The following is an 18,250-nucleotide window of genomic DNA, read 5'->3' on the forward strand; positions in this document are numbered from 1 at the left end:
TGGTGTTGCCATGATGATGTTTTGTTACTTTATATAAAAAGTGCATAATTGTATTGTATGTGCTGTGCACTTGTAGTCTAGTCTTAAAAGTATATAAAAACTGCACTTGCAGATATTATACAGTTTTTCTCAGTCGCTTTGGTGCATTTCTCACATCACTATTTACATTTGCACAACAGTTAACGCAGTTCTCAAAACAATTAGTACAAACTGCAAAACCTAGTTGATAACCTGCAAAAGCGTGTCACTTGCTCAAAATGGATAGGTCATTCCTCAAAAGCAAGTATTCGTGTCAATGAAAATGCTCAAGACAACACTATATACTATTTGCACAGCCATTTGAAAAATACAGTAAAGTTACACATTACTGTATTTAGTGAGGTAACTGAGTACAAGACACTGAACATGTATGTTTCACATTTTTACTGCATATGCTCTTTGCAATTCTAATTTGTTCACAGCATTGTGCAAAAGAAAAAATACACCCTTATTTGCAACAAACATAAACTCCCTTTGGGTAGAGCTGTGCACAACTGTAAACAATATTGCAGTACATATGGCAAATCTTTACTGTAACACTACTGTACACTACAATACACTAAATGTGTGATGCAGTAAAGCTGTACGTCTAATTTTAAAATGTACAATGACAAGTTCTTGTCCCACTGCAAGCTTCATGTATGACACGATGACAGTAGTGCAGTGCAGATTGTTTAGTACTGAATTACTGTCCATTTATACACACCTGTTCTCCAAACGAAATGTTTGAATAATTGAATTTACAGTGGTTCTCCCAACATTTGGCTGCACCCTTCGACCAGCCTCAGCCATTGTGAGGCCGTGATTGACAACATGATCCACAATTGTAGCCCTGATTTCATCAGGGATCTGCCTATGTACTTGGCCTCTTCTTCCTCTTCCCCTGTTTTGTCCCCTTCCCCTTCTTCCCCGCACCCTTACCCCTCTTCCACGAGGCTGACCTTCCATTTCTGTGTCACAGTATTGTAGAAATGGTACACACTATGTCCTGCTTGGTTCGTATATGCTTGTAAAGTGGGGGTTTATGGGATTCAGCTCTGACAGTGATTGTGGAGAAGTAGCTTATCATTGGTTGCAACTAATGCTTCACACACCCCTTCTCATCAGTGAAAGTTGAGATTCACTTGAGAGAAATTATTCAATTTAGGAGACATTTTCAGGAAAAAAAGATTTTAAAAAATGTGTAAAATTTGCTTGACAGATTTTGACAACTAGTTCAACATTTTTGTATGTAATGACTCAAGCAATGAAATGAGGACTATTAGTTTTATATGGAATGACTATTCAGCATTCACAAGTATAGTTAATTTTGACTGACATGACATAAGCAAATGATAATGTTATAAAACAGCAGAGAGTTGTATGAAAGCAATTGATGCATGTCCAAAAGCATTTGCAATTTGTTCGAAGGAATGAGAAACTGCTACTATGATGTGCACAAATGACTAAATGTTGTGGAGGTTGAACTAACTGTTGTGCAAATGTAAATAGTGATGTGAGAAATGCACCAAAGCGACTGAGAAAAACTGTAATATTAAAGTGGACCTATAATACCCCTTTTACTAGATGTAATAAAAGTCTCTGGGGTCCCCAGAATGTGTCTGTGAAGTTTCAGCTTGAAATGTACCACAGATCATTTATTATAGCTTGTCAAATTTGCCCCTGTTTGGGTGTGAGCAAGAACACGCCGTTTTTGTGTGTGTGTGCCTTTAAATGCAAATATGCTGCTACTTCCAGCCCGCTTTCCAAAAGAGGGCGGAGCTTTAACAACTTGCACTTTGGTGGAGCGGCATTTAATGGAGCGGCATTTAATAGGCATTTAATATTGCGTGGCTTGTCAGTGATCTATGGCTCTGTCTATTAAATGCCGCTCCATTTGAAAGCAGGAGATGGCGATTTAGCGGTAATCAGGGAACCGGCTTTACTGACGAAATGCGCGTGACAATCGCATGCGATATATCGGTCAGCCCTAATGTACATGTTTGTATTTTTGAAGGAATAACGTTTATTTAAGTTTTTTATGACTTAAAAACTTTAGTCACTGAAATAAGGCCAAAAATATAATATTATATATGTGTTCACAAGACTTCTGGGTATTGGAGATTATAGACTAGAGTTTTTGCTTCAAAATGATGTAAAAATTATCCTGTCTACTCGTTCATATAAAACAATAGAGAGACACTCTATTTTGTAAGACACTTTTTGTCAAGAAACACAGTATGCGTGGAGGCGTGAATCATCATGAATAATCCTGTAATTCACACCTGAGAAGGCAAAAGAATTGCATAATGAGCTGTAATGACCTACATATTAATGAGGCCTTTTCAGTCAGGTAGCCTGTGAAAAAAACCCTCTGTGATCATGTCTCAAGCTCATCATGGTGTATATCAAACATACAGAAAAAACATCAATACTGTGAAATATTATTATAATAATATAATAAATAATGGTATTCTATTATATACTTTAAAATATAATGTATTTCTGTGATGCAAAGTGTCTGAACACTTATGTTACCTCTATGGAATTTCATATAGGCTTTTAGCTTAAAAGCATGCACATTTGGAGAAATATTGATGGATTCTCATATGTTTATGTACATTTTCTATACAGAGGAGTAATATTTATTCAGTATTTATTGTCATTACTATGAGCGCTGGATATTGTGTTTTCAATTCATATTCATACAACAGCCGGAGGGTGCTCTGTACACATTTAGTCCACAAATGCGTCCTAAAGAAGAATAGGCCATGTGACAATCCAGGAACAAACTGAGCTAACAGAGGCTTCCAGAGATCGCTAACTATGGCTATGCAAAACACTTTTCAAGACAATAAATACACGATTGAGACGATGTATACATGTATTGCTTCAGAATTTGTGTCTGAATAGCACTGGCTCCGTGGGCGTGGCCACATTAGTGGATAATGAGCTCAATCATGGACTTCTGACATGGCTCTCTTTTCATACAGATTACACGATTTAAAACCTGACATTTTCACGTTTTTTTAGACATAAGTCTCATTTTTGTGTCATTTTTGTCTCATTTTTGTGTCGCCAGCGATACCTCAGACTCCAGAGTGTTAAAGCATCCCAACATGGCCTCGCCATGTTTGTTGCGTGTTCTCGGGGGCAGGGTTTATGTAAATTTTAGGGTTAGTGATGTCACTAACCTAGGAAGAAGCTCGTTGTAGTCCTTATCAGCTGTTTATTGTAGTCCTTACACAGCAAATTCTTTAAAAGAAAATATCTCCCTTTGCATTAAACTTTGAGCGTCATAACTTTGCAAATGTTGTTTATGCTGTAACAGCAACATTACACTCTAACTAAAGTTAAAAAAGTGAAATCATAATCAACCACCACTTTAATAAAGGCCACTTAAAGGATTAGTTCACTTTCAAATGAAAATTACCCCAAGCTTTACTCACCCTAAAGCTATTCTAGATGTATATGACTTTCCTCTTTGATGAACACAATCAGAGAAATATGTATAAATATCCTGACGCATCCGAGCTTTATAATGGCAGTGAGTGAGGATCAACGAGTATGAGCTGAAGAAAGTGTCTCCATCCACATCCATCTATCATAAACATACTCCACACTGCTCCGGGGGGTTAATAAAGGCCTTCTGAAGCGAAGCGATGCATTTGTTAAAAAAAAAATCCATATTTAACAAGTTATGGAGTAAAATATCTTGCTTCTGCCAGACCACTTTCCGTATTCAGGTTACGAAGAAAGTGTAAACTGGCGTCACGTCAGTTAAGCTTTTTCTGTAAGTTGAATAGGGAAGGCATAGGACGTGGTGTAAGTGTTTTGAACTGTGAGAGTTTTAAACTTTCTTTGTAAGTAGAATATGGAAGGTGGTATGGCGGAAGCTAGATATTTTACTTCATAACTTGTTCTGAGTCATCTGTGTTGGATTGCACCATAATGGTGACAGAAGAACCCACCCTCACAACGAGTATTGTAAAATGGATTGCCCATTCCAGAAAGGATGAACTCTGCAGGAGTATGCAGAGGAGATCCTAGACTTCATGAGGCTTGCTGGGATGACAAGGCTCTCAAGTTCAGCTTTTGGAGTGGGATGGATGACATCTTAGGCCAGATGCTGCTTGTGGAGGAGGACCACCCTCAACTTCAATGGGAGTTGTTGAGGAAGACACCATCAACTTCAACCCCCAAGAGCCTGTAGCATTGCCAGCAGCCATCTTCCTGCCTGGTCCACACTGGAACAAACGGAAGATCTTCCGCCAAGGATCCAGTGGCAACACCTGAGCCTGCCACGGAACCAGAGATTGAGCCAGCGCCCGCCATGAACCACAAGCTTGAGCCACAGAGCCAGCCACTGCATCCAACCCAGAGCCCAGGGCCACATCCTTCCCGAGGCTGGAGGCCACCATTAGGTGCAGCCCAGAGTCCGCGGCATTGGGACAATCCACACCTAAGCCAGTGGTTATTGACTTTGAGACAGAGCCAGCTCCCACCCCATCCCCACTCCTAAACTCGATATTCCTCAGCCTTCCCCTAATAATTTTGTGCATGACCTTGTCCCACCCTGTAACTTCTCCACCCCTTTGTTCCCATTCTCCTCGCTGGCTACTTCCATTCATCTGGACTCACCTGCACCTTTAGACTGTGAGGACACGCCTGGAATACTGTCAGATTTATGTTCTGTGTTGCGGCGGGAAATTCATTTCTGGTTTTGACTGCTAAGTGGTGCTATAACCATAGGTTTTCACATATACTCTGTTTAGTTCAGTCTTTTGACAGTTCTCGTCAGTGTTAGATGCATGTATATGTTTTCTCCAAGGATTCTTCTGAGTATTTTGGTTTTGAGGATTAAAGACTATATATAGTGTCATTCTGAGTCGTTCCTGTTGGATTGCACCATAACAGTGACACTTAAGTATATTCTTTTAAAGTAGTCCTATATTAATTCCACAATAATTATTTTTTAAAAGTATGCTAAAGTGTAATTTTTCACAAGTGCTTTGCATTGCAAACCTAAAAACTAAATAAAAAAATTTCACTATTCTTTATTTTTTTCATTACCTTTAGTAAATGCAAATATAGTTTTCCAATTGGTATAAAGCACATATGCTTCCACTTCCTCTTCATCATAAGTTGGGTCAGGATCATTTCACATGACTAAATGAGTGGGCGAAACCTAATTAAGCATCAAAATATAATGCTATTGAAAGTGCCCCACGGCACATTAATTTAATGAAAATAGCCCAGTGACATCAGCACTATGTTAATCTTGTAGCGTAAACTTTAATTTTCCATTACTCTGTGACACAAAAACTCTCTGTACATTAGCAGTTCTCACTTTTTTTCCTCTATTGTAAAAATGAGCACCGACAGGAGAAAAGTAACATGCTATATAAAAAAAAAAATAAATAAAAAATAAAATAAACAGTATTATGCTAACACTTTACAATAATGTTCTGTTTGTTAACAATGGTTAGCTACATTAGTTAACATGAACTAACAATGAAAAAATACTTCTGAAGTATTTATTAATCTTAGTTCATATTAATTTCAACATTTACTAATACATTGTTCCAAAGTGTATCTGTTGTTAATGGACCTGAGCTTACATGGCTAACAGTGAACAGTTATATTTTTATTAACTAATGTTATACTCTAACAGATGTATTGTTCATTTTTAGTTATGGTAGTTAATGCATTAACTAATGTTAACTAAAGGGACCTTATTGAAAAGTGCAACCAATATTACAACATTTTGATACCTTCTAAACTTAATTTTCTGGCTGCAGCTCTGCATATTTTGTCTTTCATTTGCATAAAGGCAAGCAGGTTTCAACTTTTTGACACTATTACCACTTTCTCTACTCTGCTGCCTTCTCCCGTAGGGTAAGGGAAAAAATGTACATTTCAAATTCAACTTCTTCATCTATCTCATCTGATTTTGCATTATATCCCCTGATGGTTTCGTGACTGCTCGAGTCTCCCTATTATTTCATTAGGCGTAATCTGTTTTGCTGTATATCATGTTCATAATGCAGATAGCCTTATTAGATAAACCATTTTCTCTTCAGACAAATTCATAAAATGGAAAATAGCAACACAGTTTTACACAGTTTGTAAAAACCTTGACTATTCCTTTAGACTCAGTGTAAACAAATCAATACTTATTTATAAAAGCATATCTTGTTGAAGTTTAATAGAACTTAAACTTTGTTGACAGAAAATGCAGCACATAATGCAGATAAGTTGAAAACACAGAAATGTTGTGGACAAAGAACTGTGGAATTATATTTGTTTGCTTGTTTGTTTTCTTGCTTGCTTGTGGAAATGGTATATGAAATAGAAATACAATTAAATATCCCTAAAAGATGTGTTCATTTTGTTGTGTTAAAGGTTGTTGCCTAATGGCAGTATATATTATATAATGTATAAAAAAATAAAAAAAATTAAAAAAAAATCTATCTATATTATTCCGAATTTATACTATTCCATATTTTTTGCATTTTATAATCTTTTTTTATATAATTTGTGTGTTTTTACTCAGGGGTTGATGATGGTGCAGATATTCCACGGGACATGGTAGTGGGAATATATGAGCGTATTCAGCTGAGGGAATTACGATCGAATGAAGACCATGTCACTTATGTCACCAAAGTTGAGCAAAGCATTGTGGGAATGAAAACGGTAAGTTTTCAATTTGGGATTTTCTTTGCAGGTAATATCCATATCAGACTGCATCCAAATATATTCTACATGACTCTTGAATTTTCACAATTAGCTAAACAGTCACAGTTGTGGAAATTTTTCACCATTCCTCTGTCATAACTGAATATTACAAGCTATTATTTTAATACGCACACAGTATATCACTCTGGGACCATTTTAAAATACAAATTTATCTTTATACCATAGGTGTCCTGCCGTTTCACCTCTACCATCTCTAAATACTGCATGCATGGAGTGGCATAATATAATAATTCATTGGGCAGTTGGTGATTCATTGCAGCTCATGCCTGTAGCATTGCTGCCATTCCTCATTACTGCAACAGAAGAACTGTGGCATTGAATAACCTCCCAGTTTTTTTCATTACCTTACTTCAGATTTACCCTTCGCTGTAAGCTGTTTCCCAACACCATAACTATGCTACACTAATTTTATCTCTCTTTTTTTGCCAGTAAATCATCTTAAGCTAAGTTTATTTGCGAATGGAAATTTCCTATTAAGATTATACAGCATATTTCTATATTTTAGAGTATATTATTTGCCACTTTTTTTTCTAAAATGTGTTAGATTTATGCTTAAAAATATGAATTTAAAAGAATACATTATTTGCCAGTGGGGTAAGAACTAAAAATGAACTATTCTCAGAAAACACTTAATACCTCATAGAACGTTGCCCCTCAAGTTTATGTAAGTTGTTTAAGGATGTTTAGATCATTGCTTTTTTCATTGCAATCCCCCTCCCCCCTCAACATAATAGTCACAGGGTAAACAGGACAGAACCTCCCAGGGGAGGGAGGAGCCAGGGTGGAGACGAAGGCTAGAGTAGCCAGGACGGAGACATAGGCAGGAGTAACCAGGGCGGAGACAAAGGCAGGAGGAGCCAGGGAGTATCCCGGAGTCAAGGGAGGGAGGAGCCATGGTGGGACCAGGCGGGACCAGGGGGTGTTGTTGGAGCCGGAGAGACCAGGCAACATCGAAGAATCTGGAAAGCAGGGCGCAGCCGTAGCAACAAGCAGCCAAGGTGGAGCCAGGGTGCTGGAGGACTGAGGTGGAGCCAGAATGACCAAGGACTGAGGTGAAGCCAGAGCGAAGGATGAGCCCATCAGAGCCACAGGGATGACAGTCCCAGGCAGATCCAAGGAGGCGATGAGCGAAGGTGGAGCCAAGTGGTCAACAAGGCGATGTGGATTGACAGGTTCAGAGGTTCTAAGCAGAGCCAGAGGGTCGACACTCCAGGGCCAAGCTGGAAGCCCCAGGCGTATCCTGGATACTAGGTACAGACAGATTAGGAGGAGCCAAAGGGCTGGAAGGAGCAAGCGAAGACGGGGCTAAAGAACTGGGAAGCACAGGCAGGGGTTTACAAAACAACATCCTTGGCCAATACAGGGCAGGCAGAGTGTTCCAAAACAGCCTCCTTGTCTGACATGGAACAGATAGAGGAGGTGGGAGTGGGAGGCAGGGTGGGGACATCACAGACAGGTGATAAAACAGGCATGATGCTGGGTGACAAAACAGGCATGGTGTTTATCCTTGCAAACTTCTCACTAAAAGGGTTCCAAGTCAGCACACTCATGTCAGCCATGGCAAGAAGGGGCTGGGCTGCACTTGTATTTTACCAGAATTCCCTCATATTCCACCAACATGCCTACTGCAATGAATATTGATGCTGGCTCACGCACCTGGTCAGACAGGTTTTCGGGCTCATGCTCCGGGACTGTTATGGGCTCAGGCATCGCCCCTGCACTGGCATCATGGCCAGCTCAGGCTCTGTGTCTGCGGTGGGCTCAGGCTTAAATTCCACTGGGGCGTGGTTGAAGGCGCGATGGGTGCAGCGTCCTCCTCTATCTCATCTATGGTAAAGGAGGATCTGCAATTAAACAGGACCCAGTCTGCTTACTCCATGAATGTCCCACGAGGGCCATCTCCCAGGCATGCTTTAGTCCGTGGATTCAAACCTGCCCAGAAAAACATGCAGAGGCTGGTGTCATCATTGTGGACAATAGGGCTGGGACAATACATTGAATCCTGATTCACGATACGAAAAATCTGGAGCTGTTCTGATATTTTCTGATGTATCGCCATTCTCTCTCGAATCGATTCTGAGCTTAGTTTTTAAACAGCAGATGGCACTACTATACGTGATTTAGAAACACTTGTGCACTGCCTGCTTCCAGTTCCTTTACACACACCTAAAATAATCATTTATAAAGTTCGAATAGGTTGAAGCGAATTACAACTCTTGCATCATAAAAGCATTCTGAGCCAAGTATATTTAACCACTTTCATGACTCAACCGAACACACGAGCATTGTCCAGCAGTCTTTTTTGTAAACGCTTGAGAGTGTGGTTAAAAACTAGCCTAGAGCGCCATCTGCTGTTAAACCTAAGCTCAGAATCGATTAGCAAGAGAAAATATCAGGATCGATCCAGATTCATTGTATCGATCGATAATCAATGTATCGTCCTAGCCCTAGTGGATGAGTTGTTGCAGATCCAAAAACCTATGTGTTCCTCGATGGACAAATCTCCATGTGAGAGGAGGAGGATCTTAATTGCCGCTAGATCCATTGTGCTGGGTCTGTTCTTCTGTCACACTCACGGTTGATACAAAGAAATAACAGAGCTAGATCTAATTGCAGGCAGTTGATCTTATTAAACTCAAACTCAGAATACTAAGACTGGCAAAACATGAACAGAACAACTGGTATACACTTGCGAGAACAGACAATGAACTGAAAGAAACACAGGGCAAACAAGCTAATCAACGAAACGATCAACAAGTGTCCAACATAATCAATCAAATGAAAATAAACAATAATGAAAATAAACTCAACCACATGAAACTGAACCAAAACACATGCTAAACCCACCCAAAACAAACACAAGAACAGATCACCCATGACAATCATCATCATCATCATTTCATCAGTACTGTCTTAATGAAACAAAGTTATTTCTCTATAGGTCATTTAAATCACTCTATGCCTCTGTTCAGATTTATCTTTCTTTTTTTTTCTTTTTCTTTTTTTTGTCACAGATTTATGAGAACATCTGCCGCTGTCATTAAAAAGCATTTTAATGTCTCTATTGTTTTGTTCTCATAACGTCTGGTAGAGGACAATGCTTTAATCCAGAAATTGGTGCAGTAATGCTTTTTGTGTGTGTGTGTGTGTGTGTGTGTGTGTGTGTGTGTGTGTGTGTGTGTGTGTGTGTGTGTGTGTGTGTGTGTGTGTGTGTGTGTGTGTGTGTGTTTTAGACACTTCCTGTGTCCTCATAAACCAAATGGCTTAAAAAAAAACATACTAAATGGTTTAATAGGTTAGGTTTAGGGGTAGGGGTAGTGTAGGGGGTAGAATACACAGTTTGTACAGTATAAAAACCATTACACCTAATCCCCGTGTGTGTAGTAAGATTAAGTGATCAACTACAATGAGGATTTTGTTCTCAGAAAACTTAAAAATGCTGTAACTCTAGATCTTTCTCTTTGTTTTGAATCAGGTTATGTATTTCAGTTACATGTACGGCCCTTAACCACATGTGTGTTTTAAAGATGTTTAAATATTTACTGGGTTTGCTGCTGATACTGTGGTTCCCAAAAGCATTGTAAGCCTAAGTAGATTGTAAAGACCTTAGGTTCTGGACCATTGGTTTTCCAAAATGCAGTGAGCAGCTTACTAGGGGGTCGTTTACACAACACCGTTTTCAACTAAAAATGTAATACTTTTAATGCGTTTTGGCCATTCACAACAACACCGTTTTGGGTGCCTGAAAACGCAAACTTTTGAAAAAGGGTTTCAAAGTGCAAGGTTTTGAAAACGGTCTCTGTGTAAACAACAAAAACACGAATCTGTGGAAACGATGACGTCATGCACATGCGTATTACATGCTCAGTCTATAGTGTTTCATCGCCATCTAATGGCCTGGCAGTAGAATACAGCGTTTTTAGTCGTTTTCACGGATTCGTATGAATGGGGATCGTTTTGACAGTGGTATCGTCTGTAAGCAGAAAACTCAACTTTTATGTTTTAAGCATATCGTTGTCGTGTAAACATACCCTGAATGTCTATTTTAGGCATCATGCATGTCATTGTGACAAAAAAAAAATCAACATGATGGCTGCTTGAGAGAAATGTTGACTATAAAATACTTTTAAACTATGCTCTGTTTTACAAACTGTATTGAAATCGATTGCAAATCGTGCTCTAATACTCATAATTGTAGTCATTGTACGGCAACTGATCATTTGAAACCCTTTTACTAGATACATTATTTTTTCTGGCAAACATATTCCTGTAGTATATAAGAAAAGTCAATACTGTTTCTAGTCAGTCTCCCTCAAGGTTCTGCTGCTGAAGATGGTCTCTATTTGCTGCAATGCAGTCTTTTTTTCTAGTGCTTAGCAACTTAGCAATCATAGAAATCAAGGACTTTGATTTATTGAAATCATTTCACATTCACCTCCAGCACAACTTACCTGGCTTACAAAAATGTTTCAGTCTCTCATATATTGCAGTCATATTTATTTACCTTACACTGAAAAGCAAACATAAAACAAAACTGATTTAAATAGGACATTTTTATTTCCTAGACATAAATGGATTATAAGAATAAATTTGGTAGTATAATTTTTGGTAGTAATCATGCAGCTCTCCAAGAAATTGGGAATAATTAAATTGCCACCATCAGCTTTTATTACTATTTATAATCAACTCTAGGTAATAATTTGTAGCATTTAACAAAATAATGTTGTTGTTATTATTATTATTATTATTATTATTATTATTCCATTTATAATATGGGATCTAAAGTGAAAGTATCAGTATCCATGAAGTATTCATATAAAATACAAGAAAATGTATTCTTAATAAAATTTCAATGTCTTGAATATGAAACCTTTGCATTTTCATTAAACTTGCGGCCCACACTTTGGTAAATGTAATAAAAGTCTCCTCACACTTTCTATTAACTTTGCAGTATCATGTTCTTACAAGTGTGATTTCTGTATCAAATAGTTTGTCATAAACGTCTAATATGTCATATTTTTTTATACTTCACTAGATTTTTTTATTGTATTGTCATAGCTAATTTGATTTCTGCGTGGTTTGTGCAGGATTCAACTGACCCAAATTAAGTGTGGAAATCGAGTTCTGTCTGTAATCATACCCTTACTACTAACTCGTTGAGTTGATGTTGCTAACACTCTCTGGGGTCTCTTTTCCCCTCACATCCTATTCATCACCTCTCTCTTCTTTTCCCAACTTCTCCATGGTTGGGCTTTTCTGGTTTTGCTGCCATTGGGGTTTTTGCAGGTCATGTCCCAAGTTTGCAGAAGGGCAAATGTGAGGCATACCTGCTGATTCAGATGTTGTCCCAGAACTTTTTTGCTTGCTAGGGTGTGAAAATGCATCAAATGAAATGTGAGTGTTTTCATCAGAAGGTCCTTAATAACATTTATATAATATTCATGATTAATGTGTTCCACATTTCCACAGAATAACAAACTCTGTTCAAAAAAACCCTGCCTACAAAAGCATCACTGGCACATTCCCCACTATTCCAAAAAGTTGCAAAAAACTAAATTATGTTTTTTTCTAAGATATTCTATTTTTATTATTATTATTATTATTATTATTTATTTTACCCAGTGTCTATTTGATATTTCATTTTATGTTTATTAGAAAATTTGAATCAATAACTTTTAATGCATCTATTGAGATCAATGCAAACTTTTGCATGCTGTTAATGCAACATTTTTTTCTTGCTAATCTCTTTTCCATTGATTAGCTTAGCAACATGCAAACTCCTCTTGAAAATCGAGCCTCCCACTTAAGGTGTCAAAAAATAATCTTAAAAGTAATTTTTTTTTTTTTTTTCAGACTTTAGGCACTGCCATGTAGCAAGATAGTAAGGCAACTCATTGGAACACAGTTATTGGAAAACAGCTAATATACATGTTTGCTAAAATACAAAGTTCTGTCATTAAACACTAGATGGTGCAGGCTAGGTCCTTAACTCGATCTGCTTGCAATCACATCATTCTCTATAGGGCACAACTGATTGGTTCCTGCTGTATCAGTAGCCAATGAGCTTGCTGTTCAGTCTTCAAATACTTGTTCAGCATTTGCTGTAGAAATTGCAGCATGCTTTCAGAAACCCTCCACCTCCAGATCTGCTACGGGTAATTCATGTATGCTATGCATGAGGGATTTCTATAGCTCTTTCCTATGTACTACTGTACACACAAAAGGCTTTACAATCATATCAGGGGGTCTCTCCTCAACCACCACCAGTGTGCAGCATCCACTTGGATGATGCTACGGCAACCACAGTACAACGGTGCCAGTGTTCTCACCACACACCAGTTATATTGTACAGCAGCAGCATGTCTTACTTGCTCACAGCAATGTGTTGTGTATGTACTGGCATTAGCAAGTCCTGTATTTGCTCTACAGCAGCAGCGTAATAGATCTATTCTGCCAATACCAAACATATCAACATTGTCATATCCATTACCATGCCAAACACTCCGAGAGTTGTCATGAAAGAAATACAATTAACTAAAGAATGTACTATGACTGTTCATAAAACATCATTAAAATATTGTCTGCTAAGAAATAGATTTCAGCATTATTTAATATCAGTCATTCTCAATGAGGGAAACACTAGGGGGGCTTCAGAATGATTTAGGAGTATTTGAATTAATACATTATTATTAATTATTTTAAAAAGATATCTTGAGTCTTTGATTAAAAAAGGCTGAGATTAAGAACCACAGTTTCAGATGTAATTTGATATAACAAATAAAGAAATGTCACTCAAGGTATATATTTTCTTTTAGTGAAGTCATTTTACATGTGTCCACCCTCAGGTCCTGTCAGTGCCTCACAGGAGGCTGGTGTGCTGCAGTCGGCTGTTTGAAGTGACTGACATCAACAAAGCCCAGAAGCAAGCTGCTCACCAGAGAGAGGTCTTCCTCTTCAACGACCTACTTGTGGTAAAAGATACATTTAATTATGTAGAATTTTTCATTTTGTCATTTCTTGTCCTTTACTGACATTGATTGTTGTTAATGATGACAAGGAAAAAGAGATGACAAGTTCAAGGCATTTCAGTCAAAAAACAGAAATATATGGAAAAATATAACATACTGCCAAACTACTAATTTTCCATATGCATTTTCCATATCTTTACTGTCTACTACATTTGCATTCACAATTACAGTGGAATTCTATATGCAATGCACTCAACTTGATCTTCCATTTCCAATTTTGCACTACAGATATGTGTAAAAGCAAATCTAATAAAAAAAAAAAAAGTCCTCTCTCTCACAACTACTCAAATAATTTGGCCAAAGCCACAAAGTACAGCCCTTGAAATTAATCAAAGATTAAATGTCTGTTATAATTAATGGAGGGCATTAGACTGACTGAAAGGATGTCACAGCAATGTATTAAACTGTTCGCATAATTACAAAAGCTCATTTTAATCTGGCCATAAAAAAAGGGAAGAGAAAACCACAAAACACATTTTTCCCATAACAATCATAGGTGAAACTGGGTGAATTCAGGAATTTTCTAAAATACAGACGACACTTGTGATCTCTCTATACATTGTATTTCAAATGGAAAACTGAGAAATATAAAAGGAGATTTATAAAATCCAAATATCCAGTCAATATCAGGCCATCAAACATTATTAAGCTTTGTGGCAATATTGATTTTCATAACTGCTTTTCTAACTTCACTCAGAGAAGTTTTGGCATTAATTGTGTTGAGATGTGAGTTGGCTCAGTGATTATTCTTCTTCTTCAAGAGGGTCTCCTGTCACCCGTAGATTTGTGGCAGAATGAAATATGGGTTCAATATTGTGTTATTGTGAGTAAACCAGTAGGGAGTCTGGTAAGTAGACTCTCAACACTAATCTGTGTGGCCTTCTATTTCTCACGTACACTCAAACACTTACAATCTAACACTGACAGACAGATAGATAGCAGAGTTATTGACTATTTAGAATTTAATTGGATTTAATTCCTGGATTCAAATTTAATTTGAATTAAGCTAGTAAATATGAATAATTGCAATTTTAATGTAATGAAGTAGAAATAAAATGAGCTAAAAATTCATATAACTAATTTTAACTAGACAAATGTGTTTGACTTGAGGAGTGCTATTTGTGTGGCATTTTGCTTATATAGTGCGTTCTAAAGCACGTATGAGGTACATTTCAGTTAAAGGTGCCCTAGAATTAAATATTGAATTAACCTTGGCATAGTTGAATAACAAGAGTTCAGTACATGGAAAAGACATACACTGAGTTTCAAACTCCATTGTTTCCTCCTCCTTATATCTCATTTGTTTAAAGGTGCCCTCGAATGAAAAATTGAATTTATCTTGGCATTGTTAAATAACAAGAGTTCAGTACATGGAAATGACATACAGTGAGTCTCAAACTCCATTGTTTCCTCCTTTTTATATAAATCTCATTTGTTTAAAAGACCTCCGAAGAACAGGCGAATCTCAACATAACACCGACTGTTACGTAACAGTCGGGGTGTACGCCCCCAATATTTGCATATGCCAGCCCACGTTTCCAACATTATAAAAGGCATTAGACAAGGGCAGCCAGTATTAACGTCTGGATCTGCACAACCAAATCATCAGACTAGGTAAGCAAGCAAGAACAATAGCGAAAAATGGCAGATGGAGCAATAATAACTGACATGATCCATGATAACATGATATTTTTAGTGATATTTGTAAACTGTCTTTCTAAATGTTTCGTTAGCATGTTGCTAATGTACTGTTAAATGTTGTTAAAGTTACCATCGTTTCTTACTGTATTCACGGAGACAAGACAGCCGTCGCTATTTTCATTTTTAAACACTTGCAGTCTGTATAATGCATAAACACAACTTCATTCTTTATAAATCTCTCCAACAGAGTAGCATTAGCCGTTAGCCACGGAGCACTATCAAACTCATTCAAAATCAGAAGTAAACAATATAACAGTATACAATACTCACATAATCCGACGCATGCATGCCGCATGCATGAAGAACACTTTGTAAAGATCCATTTTGAGGGTTATATTAGCTGTGTAAACTTTGTTAAGGCACTGTTCAAGGCAAGCGCGAGCTCTGTGGGCGTGGACCACGGGATTTAAAGGGGCCGCAGCATAAAATCGGCACGTTTATAATTATGCCCCAAAATAGGCAGTTAAAAAAATTAATAAAAAAAAAATCTATGGGGTATTTTGATCTGAAACTTCACAGATACATTCAGGGGACACCTTAGACTTATATTACATCTTTTAAAAACATAATCTAGGGCACCTTTAAAAGACCCCTGAAGAACAGGCGAATCTCAACATAACACCGACTGTTACGTAACAGTCTGGGTGTACACCCCCAATATTTGCATATGCCAGCTCATGTTCAAGCCATTAGACACTGGCAGCACGTCTGGATGTGCACAGCTGAATCATCAGACTAGGTAAGCAAGCAAGAACAATAGCGAAAAATGGCAGATGGAGCAATAATAACTGACATGATCCATGATATGATATTTTTAGTGATATTTGTGAATTGTCTTTCTAAATGTTTCGTTAGCATGTTGCTAATGTACTGTTAAATGTGGTTAAAGTTACCATCGTTTATTACTGTATTCACGGAGACAAGAGCCGTCACTATTTTCATTTTTAAACACTTGCAGTCTGTATAATTCATAAACACAACTTCATTCTTTATAAATCTCTCCAACAGTGTGTAATGTTAGCTTTAGCCACGGAGCACTAACAAACTCATTCAGAATCAAATGTAAACATCCAAATAAATACAATACTCACATGATCCAATGTATGCATGCAGCATGCATGATGAACATCTTGTAAAGATCCATTTTGAGGATTATATTAGCTGTGTGAACTGTGTTTATGCTGTTCAAGGCAAGCATGAGCTCCGGGGGAGGGGGAGGGGGAGCACGAGAATTAAAGGGGCCGCAACCTATATATCGGTGCATAGTGATGCCCCAAAATAGGCAGTTAAAAAAAATGGATAAAAAAAAATCTATGGGGTATTTTGAGCTAAAAGTTTACAGACACATTCAGGGGACACCTTAGACTTATATTACATCTTTTAAAAAGAAGTTCTAGGGCACCTTTAACAAACTGCCTTAGAAGGTATATATGTCGATAGTAGCAAGGCAGCTCACTAGGTTTTGGAATAAAGCTTGTATTTACCATTCTTACTCTTTTGGTAGTTTGTGATAGTTAACCTAATTATCATCTCTACCTCTTCCCTTCATAGATTTTAAAATTGTGTCCAAAGAAGAAGAGTTCTGCTGCCTATACCTTCTGCAAGGCCATGGGGCTACTGGGCATGCAGTTCCACCTGTTTGAGAATGAATGTAAGATCCTGCAACTCATGTGGTAAATCCAGCCAGGCTCATTGGTAAAACGTGCCTCTACCTGCACCTTTGCAAAACTCCAAAAACGTGCTTATGCATACAATTGACCCTTCGCCGGGAATTTGATTGACAAATGATCTAACCAATCATAACGCCAAATCCATCATTTTTTCCAACAAAGCAGTCAGGAGTTAGAAGATTATCCTCGGTGGACTTGAACTTGAAAAATGGTGTGTACTGATGTCTTTCCGCGTTTGAAACAACATTCCTTCTCATGTTCATTCATGTTTATTTGATGCTATTGATTAACTAGTAAGAAGAGATGATTGTTCACGAGCCGCTTGAGCTGAGACGCTACAGCGATCTGTCACGACACATTAAAGAGCCACAAAACAGTTTTTATTGTTCGAATTTCTTACAAAATTACACAATTTGAAAGCTGGGACTTTGTTTAATATAATAAGTAACCTGCTCTGTCTTGTCTGTCGACGTGTTGTCAGTGTCCTCTTTGCTCCGTGATGTATTTTTCACTCTGTGTGGCGTGACAGCGCCATGGCTTGTTGGACAAAGCAACAGTAACTAAGGGAGGCGAAGGGTCATTTCAACACAGTTTCCAGCTGAAATGAACACTAGTGACAGTAAAACTCCAACTTTTATTCCTTTTACTGAAATTGTGATTACAGGGCAGATTATTTATTAATTAAGACTTATTTTCATGTGGTTCCCACAATACTATGCTATGACTTCTAAACACTTTTACACTTTTGCATGATTTGTAAACGAATATATTCTGACATTTTCATCACATAACCAGCTCCACACAGTATGTATGACTTTTCTGATGTAGTAAACTTGCTCGAAAGCTGGTACAGCATTGCTCTTACAAAGCAGAGTGCTTGGGTACAAGTCCCATTAAACACAAATCACAATAAAACAGCTCAAAGACGTGCTAAAAGCCATTGTTGCTTCAGCAAATTTGCTCTTGGTAACACTAACGATTAGGTTGAGGGTAGGGTTTAAATGTACGTGGTACGCTAATTTCAAATGCTATAGAGCATAAATCTTTTAGTGTCACTCATACATTTCATTTCCG

At 37.7% G+C, this 18,250-nt stretch overlaps 1 protein-coding gene across 3 annotated transcripts in view; it reads left to right on the plus strand.

Moving 5' to 3' along the window:
- Positions 1 to 18,250, plus strand: part of iqsec3a (IQ motif and Sec7 domain ArfGEF 3a) — a 205,245-nt gene that overhangs the window by 162,749 nt on the left and 24,246 nt on the right. For all 3 annotated transcript variants that reach the window (XM_048155563.1, XM_048155564.1, XM_048155565.1), the window contains 3 exons: positions 6,575 to 6,714; positions 13,623 to 13,748; positions 17,058 to 17,157. In XM_048155563.1, coding sequence (XP_048011520.1) covers positions 6,575 to 6,714; positions 13,623 to 13,748; positions 17,058 to 17,157 — 366 coding nt within the window. The remainder of the gene's footprint in view (positions 1 to 6,574; positions 6,715 to 13,622; positions 13,749 to 17,057; positions 17,158 to 18,250) is intronic.

Source organism: Megalobrama amblycephala, linkage group LG14, assembly GCF_018812025.1.
Source record: "Megalobrama amblycephala isolate DHTTF-2021 linkage group LG14, ASM1881202v1, whole genome shotgun sequence".
NCBI classification, from domain to species: Eukaryota; Metazoa; Chordata; class Actinopteri; order Cypriniformes; family Xenocyprididae; genus Megalobrama; species Megalobrama amblycephala.